General features: G+C 35.6%; 1 protein-coding gene across 2 annotated transcripts in view; it reads left to right on the top strand.

Moving 5' to 3' along the window:
- LOC148648232 (opsin-5-like) overlaps positions 1-4,482 on the top strand; it is a 34,021-nt gene extending 29,539 nt beyond the window's left edge. For both annotated transcript variants that reach the window (XM_088608212.1, XM_088608211.1), the window contains one exon: positions 136-4,482. In XM_088608212.1, coding sequence (XP_088464338.1) covers positions 136-615 — 480 coding nt within the window. In that variant the 3' untranslated portion in view covers positions 616-4,482. The remainder of the gene's footprint in view (positions 1-135) is intronic.
- The last annotated feature ends 8,209 nt before the right edge of the window (positions 4,483-12,691 follow it).

Below are 12,691 nucleotides of genomic sequence, written 5' to 3'. Positions count from 1 at the left end.
GAGGGAAGTTAAACCCTTTGGGTACATATGAAAATACAATTTAAATCATGTTGCTAATGGTAATGATCAATGCTTAAAATCAGAGATCTACTTGAGAAGTCATTAACCTGGATCTTTTTTGTTCTCTCTGGTCAGCTCTCCATCGCTGTGTGTATTGGTTTCCTGACAGCCTGGAGCCCATACGCTGTGGTGGCAATGTGGGCTGCCTTTGGCGATGCCCATGTGGTGCCGCCCATGGCCTTTGCCCTCTCTGCGATCTTTGCCAAGTCCTCCACCATCTACAACCCTGTGGTCTATCTGCTGTTCAAACCGAACTTCCGCAAATTTCTGTGTCGGGACGCAGCCCAGTGTCGTCGGCGTCTGTGTACCTGCACATGCAGCTGTGAGGAGAGGCCAGTCCAGAAGGAGGCACAACGTAACAAGGATGTTAGCAATTCTACCCGACTCTCAAACGGGCTGCTAGAGAGCCACCTGGCTTGCCGGCAGTGCCCTGATACAGGAATCCCCACAGGGCAGCTGGTGCTGCACAGGACTGCCCGAGTAATGGCAGGCTCTAGTCACAGTGAGGTCCCCATCAGCCAACTGACCTATAACCTCCAGAAAGAGATCCTCTAATATGTTCTTGTAATGAGGCTGGGATGTCTTTGTTAATCTGAGGAGCCAGGCCATCACCGAACCAGAGACAAACATATGGACATGGGTCCTTGATACTGCCAAAAAATACCCAGAGCATGGGTGCCACATACCTTTGATCAGACCGTTATCCCAGCGAGAAAATGTCATACATGGACTTCATGTTTTGTCTCATACTGTATGAAACCATTTGTCTTGGTAAAAGGAGCAAACAAAAGTGCAATTAATATGTCAGGAACTAGAAGAGGTTTAATTATGTTATGATATTTATGACATGTTGAACTGTAATGGTGAAAAGATAGGATCAATTAATTAAAAAAACTTTTATTGCAATGAACAACTAAATTAAATTAAATTAATGAATTAAACTAAATATATTAGGTATCTTCTTTCTTCAATTGTGAGGCTGTATATTTCAGAAGGAACATGAATCATTAGAGCTGAGTGTCAAAGGATTGATTACAAAACATACTGTAGCTGTTTAACATGCAACTATGATTACCGGTTCTGGTAATCCAAATTTCCAAACAAAATCATCCTTGCTTGAAGGCAGAGCACGAGAAATACCCAGAATTTTGTCTATAAACAAATAAAACAGGAAATCCAGGCAGAGAAGACACTGCATTCAAGACAAAAACAAATCTGTTTTTTAATCAAAATGAGTGGAACCATAAATTAATTTAGGAAACCTATGTTAAGGTTGGGACATTTTAAGCAATGTTATTGTGTTCAAGTGTATTAATAAATGCACTCAATAAAGTCTTGGCTTTAGCTCAATCTATTTTAGAAATGTAACATTTCTTTCAACGGAAATAATTAAGTCTTTCCATCTGCTGTATGAATACCAAGTCTATTGGCATAAGCACGCAAATAGCCCTTTATTTTATTGGGAATAAATATAATTGACCCTTAGAAACAGATTCAATTGAAGCAATTGATCGATGTGCTGAAGTCCGTTCAGGATTAAGTAGCTTGATTAATTTGTTCCTATTATGATTGTATTGTAGACTTCAAGGACATACTGTACTGTATGTAATTAAGGTAAGTATGAATGAGCAGGGCTTCCAGTGACTGGGAAAGTAGGTCCAGTAATCAGACAAATACAGGGTTTTGTCCTAGACCTAAGTCACTGTACCAAGATTAATTTTTCCTTCTGTTATCCCCTAAAAGGCAAGGCAATGCACTTAAATTTGTGTAAATCAGTGTGTCTGCTAAGCAATTATTATCAATTGCACTACTGCAGAATATATTTTCTTAGCACTTTAAATGCTAAGAGTAGAAAGTATTAGTACTATTTTTAGTTATATTTACCTCATCTTCTTCCTAGGTTTCCTTCAAATGTTGGGGATGAGAATAATTTCTCTTGCACAGTGTGCACCCACATATTTGCTAACATTATTAAAAATCTCTGAATTAATTTCATTTCATACATTTTTCTCATTAAGTCAAATACCTATTTTGTTACATACCTACTGTATATACCATATATGTAAGTAAAATAACTCAGGAGTAATTTAAAGAGATACAGATTACAGAGATGCAAGCATTTACAGTAATTCTGCTTCATTTCAATGCATGCAATATACAGTACACTAAGAAAAGAGGTTTTTAACAAGTCACACGTGACCATGACATACTGAATGCTGTCCATTTATAACATCCTACATGTCTCATTTGCTGTGTCAAAAGTAATGTTGAATTAAATGAACTGTTACCTAACAATGTGTACAAATCTAAAACGTGTTCCTAGATACTGTTAAATAATGTTTTCTTTAAGGTGTATAACTCAAAGTTTGTACAAGATGTACAGGTAAGACTAATGTTCTAGCACTTAAAACACAATGTATAGAGATATTGTAGTTATCACAGTTGTCATTACAACTAAAATGATTAAAATTAAAAATTATTTAGTTATCAATTTTAAGGTATAGTTAGAGATACTTAGCTGGCAAACTACTGTACATTAATGACTATTCAGTAATAAAGACCTAATACATGCTTTTTAATGTACATCTATAATGAATAGTTAGCTTTTTTTCTTCCAGGACCTTCAGGTTGTATGTTGTAATCCCAAACTTGTGTTTGACTGTTTTTCACAATTCGGGGAAAACATTTTGATTTTGTTATGTTCTCTTCCTTTATCGTGCATTGCCTTCTTTTTGGGATGATTTCCTTGTGTGGTTATAAAAGATATTATGAATTTGTGAAACCGATAAACTCTTTTGAAACTGTTTTTATTTGGTTTTTATTGGTTTCTTTCTCATAACAGATCACAATGGTATACAAGTGTTATGTGCTTTAAAAAAAAGCTTTTCTGGCAGCCACTTAAAACATGAGTAGTATCTTTTTCATTTAAAACCACTATTTTAGCAAACAGCCAGAAACAGTGCAACAGAATTGAAACAAATAATAGACCAATAAGTTTTATTTAATTTCTGTTCAATGTAAGGTAATGAAAAAGGCAATCAAAGGATTTTTCATCCTTTTAGAAAAGGTAAGTTTGGTGTAACTACCCTCTTGGAGTTCTCTGAACAAGAAACAGCAGTAATGGTTACAAACCAAGCAAATTGTATAACATATTTAGATTTTCAACGGCTTTTGATAAAGTTCCTCATTCAAGATTAATAATTCAAATTCAGAGCATATACATTTAACATGATGTGTATTTGGATTAAGAATTGTTTAATATTGAAAACAGTGGACACGAATCAGGACTGATTGCTGTAACTGGGGTGATGTAATTAGTGGAGTACCACAAGGATCAGTTCCAGGACCACTTGTCTTTCTAATTCATATTAGTGATCTAGATTCTGGTATAGTTGGTAAATTAGTTGAGGTCATGAATCAGGTGTATGGAAGGTGAATACACTATAAAAACCAAAAAGTAATGTTGACAATTTAGACAAAAGTCAAGATTGGACAAACACATGGCAGACGAGATTTAATGTAGACAAGCATAGTGTGTTACTGTATATTCATGCAGCAAAACCAAACTTTAAATGTAATTGGGAAATACCAAGCATGGGGATGTTGCACTCAAGTGTTTATTTTGACATATCACTTATTTCTGTAAGAAAAAATTGGCGACACAATAAAATCTACACTACCAAAACATCTCATTTGTACATCCACAGATGTTTTCAGAACCCACCTCTGACTTTTGTGAACTGGGACTCGCTGTACCCCAGGAGCTGGGTAAATGGCTGCCACACTGGTACCTTTCTTAGTTTCCTGTTCCAGATTTGCTTATAAAATATTGGAAACTGGTCATCTTCTTTGTGCTTACTCATTACTAAAGATTTTGAAAATCTTCTGCACAAACCTAAATTTGGATTTTGGCAAAGAAAAAAAACAATCCATGTTTTGCCACATGCTGAAATCATTCCTTTGTGTAGTAATATTAACATGTCTTAGCAAATCATCTTGCACGCGTTATATTAGCATTGAAATGGTATGTTTTGAGAGTCATACTGTACTCTGTTCCAATCAGCTGGTGTGTTGTGTGCAGTTTTATAAGCTTAGACTGTCTGTGCAGATTGTAATGCATTACTGTGAATCTTCTTGCCTTGGTCCTCGATGGTATGTTAATGCTAAACGTTCATTTTGTAAACATCTTTACGTCCTATTGATCAAGGTATTTTTGATTACATGCAAAGCTTACATTCTTAGCAACTCTATTTGTAAGATAATACACACATCTGATTGTTCAGGATGTAAAGTACTGTACATATAACTATCAACAAAGTTTGAACAAACTTTGCATTTGTATTATTTTTGCGCTCTCAAATACACTGTGACGAACTGTTTACAAAACTTCTGAAAAAATAAAAATGCATTTATAAAAAATGATTATCTTTATTTTTCCGTCTATATTTTCTTCTGCCCACCCTGTCATTCTTATATCTGTGCATCTTGTTATGTTTATCAATAGTTATTTCTATTATTTCAAATAGTTGAAATGATAACTATTTCAAAGAGTTGGTGTGGGGGAAATTTTACAGATATTTTGTGGCCATAAACAGTCATAAGGTCACGACATGAGGTTCCCTGAGAGAGGACAGGAAGAGAGGCTTATCAAAGCTGCGGATATCCAATACTGTTCATGATGTGACTGGTTGAAATACAGTATTCTACTGTAATTAATGCTTTGATAATCTATGGTAATCTCATTATTAACGTATCAATCACACAACCTATTGAATAAAAAAAATTAAATAAGGTGACATACTGTACACACGATAGTTATCCATGCAGACAAATATTTAAGTCATTCCAGGTTATAAAAAAAGGTTATGGTTTTATGGTTGATCTGTATTCCCCAGCTTTAATGAACAATGCAAATCATGTCCATATATTTTAGGCAGATCTGTAGAAAGCTATCATGATATGTGATTATAACATTTCTGACTGAGAAAGTAAGTTGAGATGTCAGGCTTAAGGCCTCTTAAACTGTTGTTTGTTAGACTAATTAGAATAGGTATGAGTTAAATTATAACTTATAATACTTACTCATTAAATTATATAATATGACAAGGTTTCTAGGCAAATGAATTATTTCATGGTGAATAAAGATAGCCAATGAGACGATGCAAATGGGAATATTTACAGAGAAATTAAGCATGAAAACCTTTGGCTGAAGAAATCGGACTAGGAGGTTAAGACCCCCAAGCAGAGGGAAGTTAACAGGTGGAGACGAGCTGGAAAAGAGATGCGGAAAGATAAATGCAAGGAATAGAGAGAGGCTCACTGGTATTGATAGCTTTTCTGGAAGTCATGTCATGGAAGATTCCGAGTTAAACTTGGTTGCCATCATCCCTCCCCAATTTTCTTTATTTCTTTATTCGTTATGATCTTATGGTATGCATAGAGTTTTTGAGATGCTTTTTTCAACTAAACTGTTGAACATACACCATTAATCCTGAAATTACAGTGTGTTAAATGAGAAGGCGCACAAGTCATTGACACAATTGTAACCTGTAGAAATGAACCATGCCTACCTTGGAACGTCACAAAGTTAATCAATTATCTCAGGGCTTTTCGCTCATTATGAGCTATTATCAGTTCGCAGCATAAATGATTTGAAATGATAGCAGAATGGATGTTTAATATTATGCCCAGCTATAGAACACAGCTGAATGCTTTGTAGTTTTTTTTTTTTGTCGTGGTGAATGCCTGTTCTGTTACTAGCTTATTTAGATCTTGACTGTAGTGTCAAGTCTCAAACTTTCTTTTGAAGTGAAAAGCTGCAACATCATTCTCTTTAATGTAAAAAGAAAATCAAATCAAAAGCATTTTTTCTTACTCATTATTAGACACTGAGATATGTTGTTGTTTGCAATGATGTACATCCCCAGAAACCAGAAAAATTTGAAGTCATTCATTACATTAATAATATGTTTCACACTTGGCTACAATTATTTTGCAGATTTTGCTTGATTTATGACAAATTTGCAGACAGCCGGAGCTCATCTCCTTGCTCACCTTCAGAGAGCTTCCAGGCAGTTTGCATCACCTGTCAGTCCTAAAGATGAAAAGAAAACACTCCACTCTAAGCAGATAAATTGAACATTAGATCTCATAAACAATCTGGAGTTCTTCCAACCCTGAAGATCAGAAAAATAAATTCTTATTTCACCTGACATGTCTACTTGATTTGATTAAACAATGTTGCAGCTTACATTCAACGGTGCTTTGAATGCTAAACATACTAGCTTAACTAATGTATGTAAGTAAAAAATAAGTACAGATACATGACAAAACTGGACAAAGTCAGTTATGCAGGGAAGGACATTTTTGCTTGAGCAGCAACTAGCAAAGCCCTGTTCAATGTAATAACCAGAGCAGTAAATGTTATGTTTTAATGACTCTCTATGATAGCCATTGAACCTTATACTGCTTCAGGAATGAGAGCTTGTCCTTGTGAAAAACAGGACTCTTTTGTGTAAAAAACAGACTTGATGTTAGATCTCAGCTATCGTAAATAATCATAATTATTCTTGCATTTTTATAGTACTGCAAAGTAAAGTCACAAACTCATAATATTAAAATGATCACAGGAGCATTTAATAGAGTTTTAATTTCAAGTTTAGTCTAATCTTTTTCTTTGAACTTCTAGACTCATTTCACCATTTATGAAAGCAATGCTGATAATATCTAAAATTATAGCTGATTTCAAAAGACTTAATGGGACTTTATTATTGGCTTATTTGGGTCTGTTCTACAAGAATGGGAAATTTCATGAAAAATTTAATTGGCTTTGACATACAGTACAGTACATAGACCAGTATATACTGTACAAACGTTGATGAATGTGCATGTAAAACAAAGAGACAAAATTAAGAAGGGTGGCATTTCTGTGGATCCTTGGGTTCAATTCCAGACTTGGGGTGTTACAGTATCTGCATGGAATTTTTATGTTCATGTGGGTTTCCTCCCACAGACCAAAGACACGCTGCTAGATTAATTTACTTCTTGGGAACCTGGTGGGTGGTGTCTGTGTGTGTACCTTGTGGTGGACTGGTGTCCTATCCAGGGTGTACCCTGCCTTGTACCTGTTGCTTGCAAAAAAAATCTGTCAACATTCTGAAGCGTTGTGTGAAAAAGTATGTGCTGCCATACCAGTTAAGAGGGTAATTAGATTCAGTTACTGCTAAACAAACGACATGATTAATTGATTATCAGGAAGTGCTTCCACCTGTATACAAAATCAGAATCTGTCAGTATGTTAGGCTACTGAATGTTGACTGATTTGTTTGTTTAATAATGACAAAGTAAAATTTCTGTATCTATCACATGAGGTTAAATGTATCTACTGTTAGGATGGTGAGGACTGAATATGATGAGGGTCAGACATGTTTTAATATGCAATACCATAGAATTGTAATTGTACTCTCTTCCTCACATCACTGTGTATAAAATATACCGTCAATAAAATTTCACTAGATAAACCTATTACAGAAGATTCAATTAAGAAGGCAATCAATTATTAACAGACCCCAAGGGATGTTTCCTAAGACAGTTTTAAAAAAATGGATATGCTGTAGATCCTCTGTTTCCTAATTTAAATGAGCACCTTCTGAGTCATCTTGTAGAAACCAGCACACATGCGACACAACCAGTGCTAGTCTCTTTGATTCCCAAAGGTCCCAGCCTGGGTGTAGAGAAATTTAAAATTTTAAATCTTGATTCTCTTCAGATTGAGGAGAGGCTGCTGAATGCTTTGTTTTTAAGCACCTAAAAACATCTAATTAACCTAACCTTTAACTAACCTGACTTCCCCAAAATGGGAGACCTTCCATTAATTCACAAAACAATGTTAGTTAAACTATATTAAATCCAATTAGATCACAAGAACCAGCGATCTTGTTTGCCATCTGCAGCATGTGCTGCTAGGTTCTTTTTGGTATTTGCATTGAGGGGTTAATCTTCTTTTCACAAATTTGACCATCCCACAGTGGCTCACTTTCCAAGCCACTGAAAAGGAGGCCCACAAGTGAGACTAAACCTTAAACTGTAATGCAAACAGGCTTGCATTTTGTTTAGGGAAGAGTGTAAAATATGCGATAACAGCAGACTGTCTTCTCAATACATCTGATGATGTTTTGAATAAATTGGCACCATCTCTTTTAATGCAATTTCTCTTCAGCGGCACAAATGCGTAAATGAGTCCTTAGTGGTTTCAGCTTTGTTTTCACTGAAACATTTGCATCGGTTCCTGAGACAATAGGCTGATTTTATAAGGAATGTTTGTGTGTCTGAGGCTTGGCATTCATCTCCTGCATTATAGAATATGCATGTTTGTCTTGCTTTAGTGATATTTCTTTATGCTTTCATGTCTGCATGAATTTGACTTCTTAGTGTAGTTGTGAATATTGTTACTCTTTCTGACAATGTTCTGAAGCTGTTAGATTTTTCCACTTTTGTTTGTTTACTTGCTCGTGCCTCCAAAATCTGAATGTAAAAAGAACATTTTTGTAAGAACGAGATGCAAACTTTGATGGTATGTCTCACTTCAAGTGTACAGTACTTTGTCATCTTATTAGCATATGAAAAAAATCAAGGAGAAATGACATGCCAGTTGTGTAAGCTTGAGAAACGTTTTAGTGCTAAATACATCCGTCTGCCCTTCTGCTATAACTAGGAGTCAATGGTGCTCTTGGTTGTATGCTATCATACATATAGAATGTTTATAAGTTTACTTGACTCCTTCAAACAATTACACTGTAAAATGGGAGCTGTGGAGCAAAGTCAGTGGTTTGACTACAGATATGACAAAGGAGACCCATTCTCATGTAGCACCTACAACAGGAGGCATTAACCAGGGTGCACAGTATACTCCTAGGGTATTAGATCTGATCGATACAGAAGTTCAAAGGGACAACAGTACCACCAGAACATCTTCCATCTAGCCTCAATTGTATGATCACCAAACCTCATTGCTCCACAATGTAGTTTGTCACATAAATCTATGACACACCCTTTCAAATATCAATGCATTATTTTTATCAACCGTTCTTTCAAGCAGATTTAAATAAAGACATTGCACCACACATCATACAACTCATACAGTGGTGTTTATTTTCATTATTAATGATCACCAAGAGCGTACTGCAGATACTGTGAAACCCACTGATGGACCATCTTACTCACAAGGTTGTTGGCAGTTTGATCCAAGGACCTAACCCAGCCTTTTCTTTGAGGATAGAAGAAAACCTGCTTCAACAATGTATCTGGCTTGCTTATTCCAGGTAGCAACACCTCTTCGTGTACAGAAAGGACTTTCAGTCCTAACTGTAATAAAATGCTCACAAGTTCACTATGTCCTGTGTTTTGACTTTGTCAATACTTTTCTGTTTTGTCCTTATGTTAAATCCCCTTAAAATCTCCTTTGATCAAGAGCCTGTCTGTGTGTGGTATCCTTTTCAAGGCCAGGCATTAGGTTTGATGCCCCTTCTTTGGACTGATTCCAGTGTAGCAATATTTTCTTCAGAGCTGATGAAAACCTACAGTAAATGGTTTGAACTAAAATGTTGTTTTAATGATATTCTTGTTCTAAAAGTAAACTTTATGCCCTTCTGTTTAAACATGTCTTATGGCACCATCTAATACAACATGGGAAAATACTTTCAGCTTTTAAATCATTTTAGGATTTCATAGTGTTTAAAATTTTATGCATGGAGATTCTCTCAGCTGGCCTGTCATTAAGAAGCTTGATCTATCATTCTCCATCTATTGCAAGTGAAATGTCTCATTATAGCTGCACAGACAGAAGATTCTATGTCGATTGTGCCAAAGGTATGAGTGAGGTTTAATGAACGTGGCAAATCCCTGTGCTTTATAATGTGACAATTTTCAAAAACAATAGATTTTAATATGCAAAAAGTATTGGAGCAACCCATACTGTATGTTACATAGGAATTTTCCCAGGAAGTAAGACAAAAACTCAAGTGACAGGTGTTCAATGTAATTTTGATTGAACTGAAGTAAAGTCTTCAAAAGGTCAGTAAAAAGTGTGAAGAATTACACCCCATATACATATAGAAAACACGATCCTGAGAGAAATGCAAGAGTAATTGGCTGAACGGATTGCATAAATATTTGCAAGATGCACATAAAGAGATGTCTTTTTTGTTTGAAAAGGCAGCAGGTCTAGAGGTCTCACATCAAGACAACTTAACTAAAATCCTTAATAGGTACAAGAAGAATACGTCCCCACCCTTCTCGTTTTTGTAAGTAATTTTGTAAGTAATGATAAGCTGTATAGATTTTTTTGTATTTTTATTGCATAACTAACAGCAGTTGTGCAAAATCACATCTGAAGTATTTTTGTGATATACAGTATATGTTTTTATAGCAACTTTTTATCTGTAACTGCAGTCCAACAACAGCAAATCAACTATCACACATCATTGCTGAAGCAAGGGCCTACTCCATCCCTTCATAAGAATGGCGTATGGCCTTAGTTCTTGCTCACTGAGAGCCCATTCTATGGCACAACCCCCTTCTGTAACACTTTTTTTTTTTGAACGAGGCTAACAAAACAGTGTCAGAACTCCTTCATTAACACTACACAATTTTGACAAAATAATATGCATCATCCTTTACAACCATCAAATTTTAAATAATTGTCTTGACCTTTCCTGAATGTCCTTGAAGACTCATTGTTAATCAAGGGTATCCGCAAGGTAAGAAACATCTCTGGATTCTTCTTTATGGTTTTCGGCTCACTCCCCTGTGCAGGGCATTCGGCAAATATATAAACATCGGGTGTAGATCTTCATCATCATTATTCTTTCTCTATCTCTTTGGCTGTCAAGGCTTTTTAAAATGTAAGGAATCATTCCCTCCTGTATATAGAAAACTAGCTTCAGCTACAATGGAGGTAGAAAATTGTATTTATCCTCTTTTTGAAAAAGTGGAAAAGTGCCTGCTTCCATCTGTGGCGTATTTTCTTTTAACCTCCACAGGAAGGTGTTTGTTACTTGTTATATAATCAAAAAAACTGGCAGTCCTTTGGAAAACACTGCAGTTCACTTCTGGGATCAGTCTGGGATCTTTTAAATGGGCTGTAACTCATTCAAGCCATCCACTCCTCAATATTCCAAAAAATCTGGTAAAATGTGGCCTTGCAGTTTTTTATGAATCCAAAAACAAAGAGATCAAACTTGTTCACATATTTCTGTTGATAAAGATAGCATTGAGGTTTTGTTAAAAGAGAATGATGTTAAATAAACTCCAGCTGCTTTATAATTTTATTTTTGTATTGTTTTTTGTTGAAGAGAGTAAGTTCACTTGAGATGTTCTTTATAAAAATTGTGTACACATCAACTTGATCAGATGAGGATGACTTACTGCCATTTTGTCAAGTATCTTTATCTTATCTTTGCCTCTCTACAGTGTAATGAACATTTTTTGTACAATACAATTGACGCCAGTTCATATATACTATATTTGCTTAAATTTTTAATTGCAGGGTATTCTTTAAAGGTATCCATTTTCGATTTGTGTGCTCAGATGTTTTATAGAGGAGTCTACAGGCTAGCAGGGAGTGGGTATGAGTCAGCTGAAGTACAAGAAGCATTCACAGTGACATCCCCCAGCTCACACAAAGCATGACCCAGGCATGCTTTGTGCTAGTGTTCATGCTTTGGCGTTTCAGTTATTAATCAATTTGCTCTTGAACGGTCTCCTTTCATACTATGAGTTGATCTGTAACCACACTAGTTCTTATGTACTGTAGTACCAATTACAGATACAAATGCCTCTTCCTTTTCTGTATTCATTTATTCACACTGAATGCCCTTGTAATAAATATTTTCTTTCTGCTTCTTCAGTACTTGAAGCTCAATTATTTCTGCAGATTGTGGTCCTCTGTTTTCATCACAGTTAGAAACATCCAACTCTCCCTTCTCTATTCCAGTTTTACTGATATATGTGTAAAGCTCTCTGCATTTCATTATAAGAGTTTATAAAATACTGTACAAACACAAAACAGTACAGATCAAGAGGAAACAGTTAAAACAAAGCTAGCATATACAATTTACCAGTAAAACTAAGATTAAAAATGAAAACTTAATGTCTAGTCTCTCGAAGTCTTGTTCTTGATGCACATTCTACAGTCATGTAGCTGCACTACAAAATGTTCTGTCACCCAAAGAGCCACATGTTGATGTGATATAAGACACTCAAGCTAGGTGCTAATGATGGTGCTATCAACAGAATATTAAAACAATCTTCCGCAGCAATAGTTCAACACCAATTAGTGTGACCTCTGATATGTCACTGATTAAAAGAGGTGTAGCTGCTACAGTCTGTTCCTAAATAACCTGCGGAAATTGAGCCAACATCAGTAGGCTCAATGTAAATTTCCTCAGTGGTACAGCGCTTGCCCAACACTGCAGACCAATTTACCATCTCCAACTTGCAACAGGCAATCAAAGAACTTCTTATATAGATAAAACATCACTCACAGCTTTTAGCTCCTCTGCAGATTAACTCTCAAATATTTTCTTTTCTTTTCTTCAAATCACCTGTACAATAAACTGTTCTTAAAGATATT

This window comes from Lepisosteus platostomus, chromosome 15, assembly GCF_059453375.1.
Source record: "Lepisosteus platostomus isolate fLepPlt1 chromosome 15, fLepPlt1.hap1, whole genome shotgun sequence".
NCBI lineage: Eukaryota > Metazoa > Chordata > Actinopteri > Semionotiformes > Lepisosteidae > Lepisosteus > Lepisosteus platostomus.
This window is presented reverse-complemented; position numbering and strand designations above follow the sequence as displayed.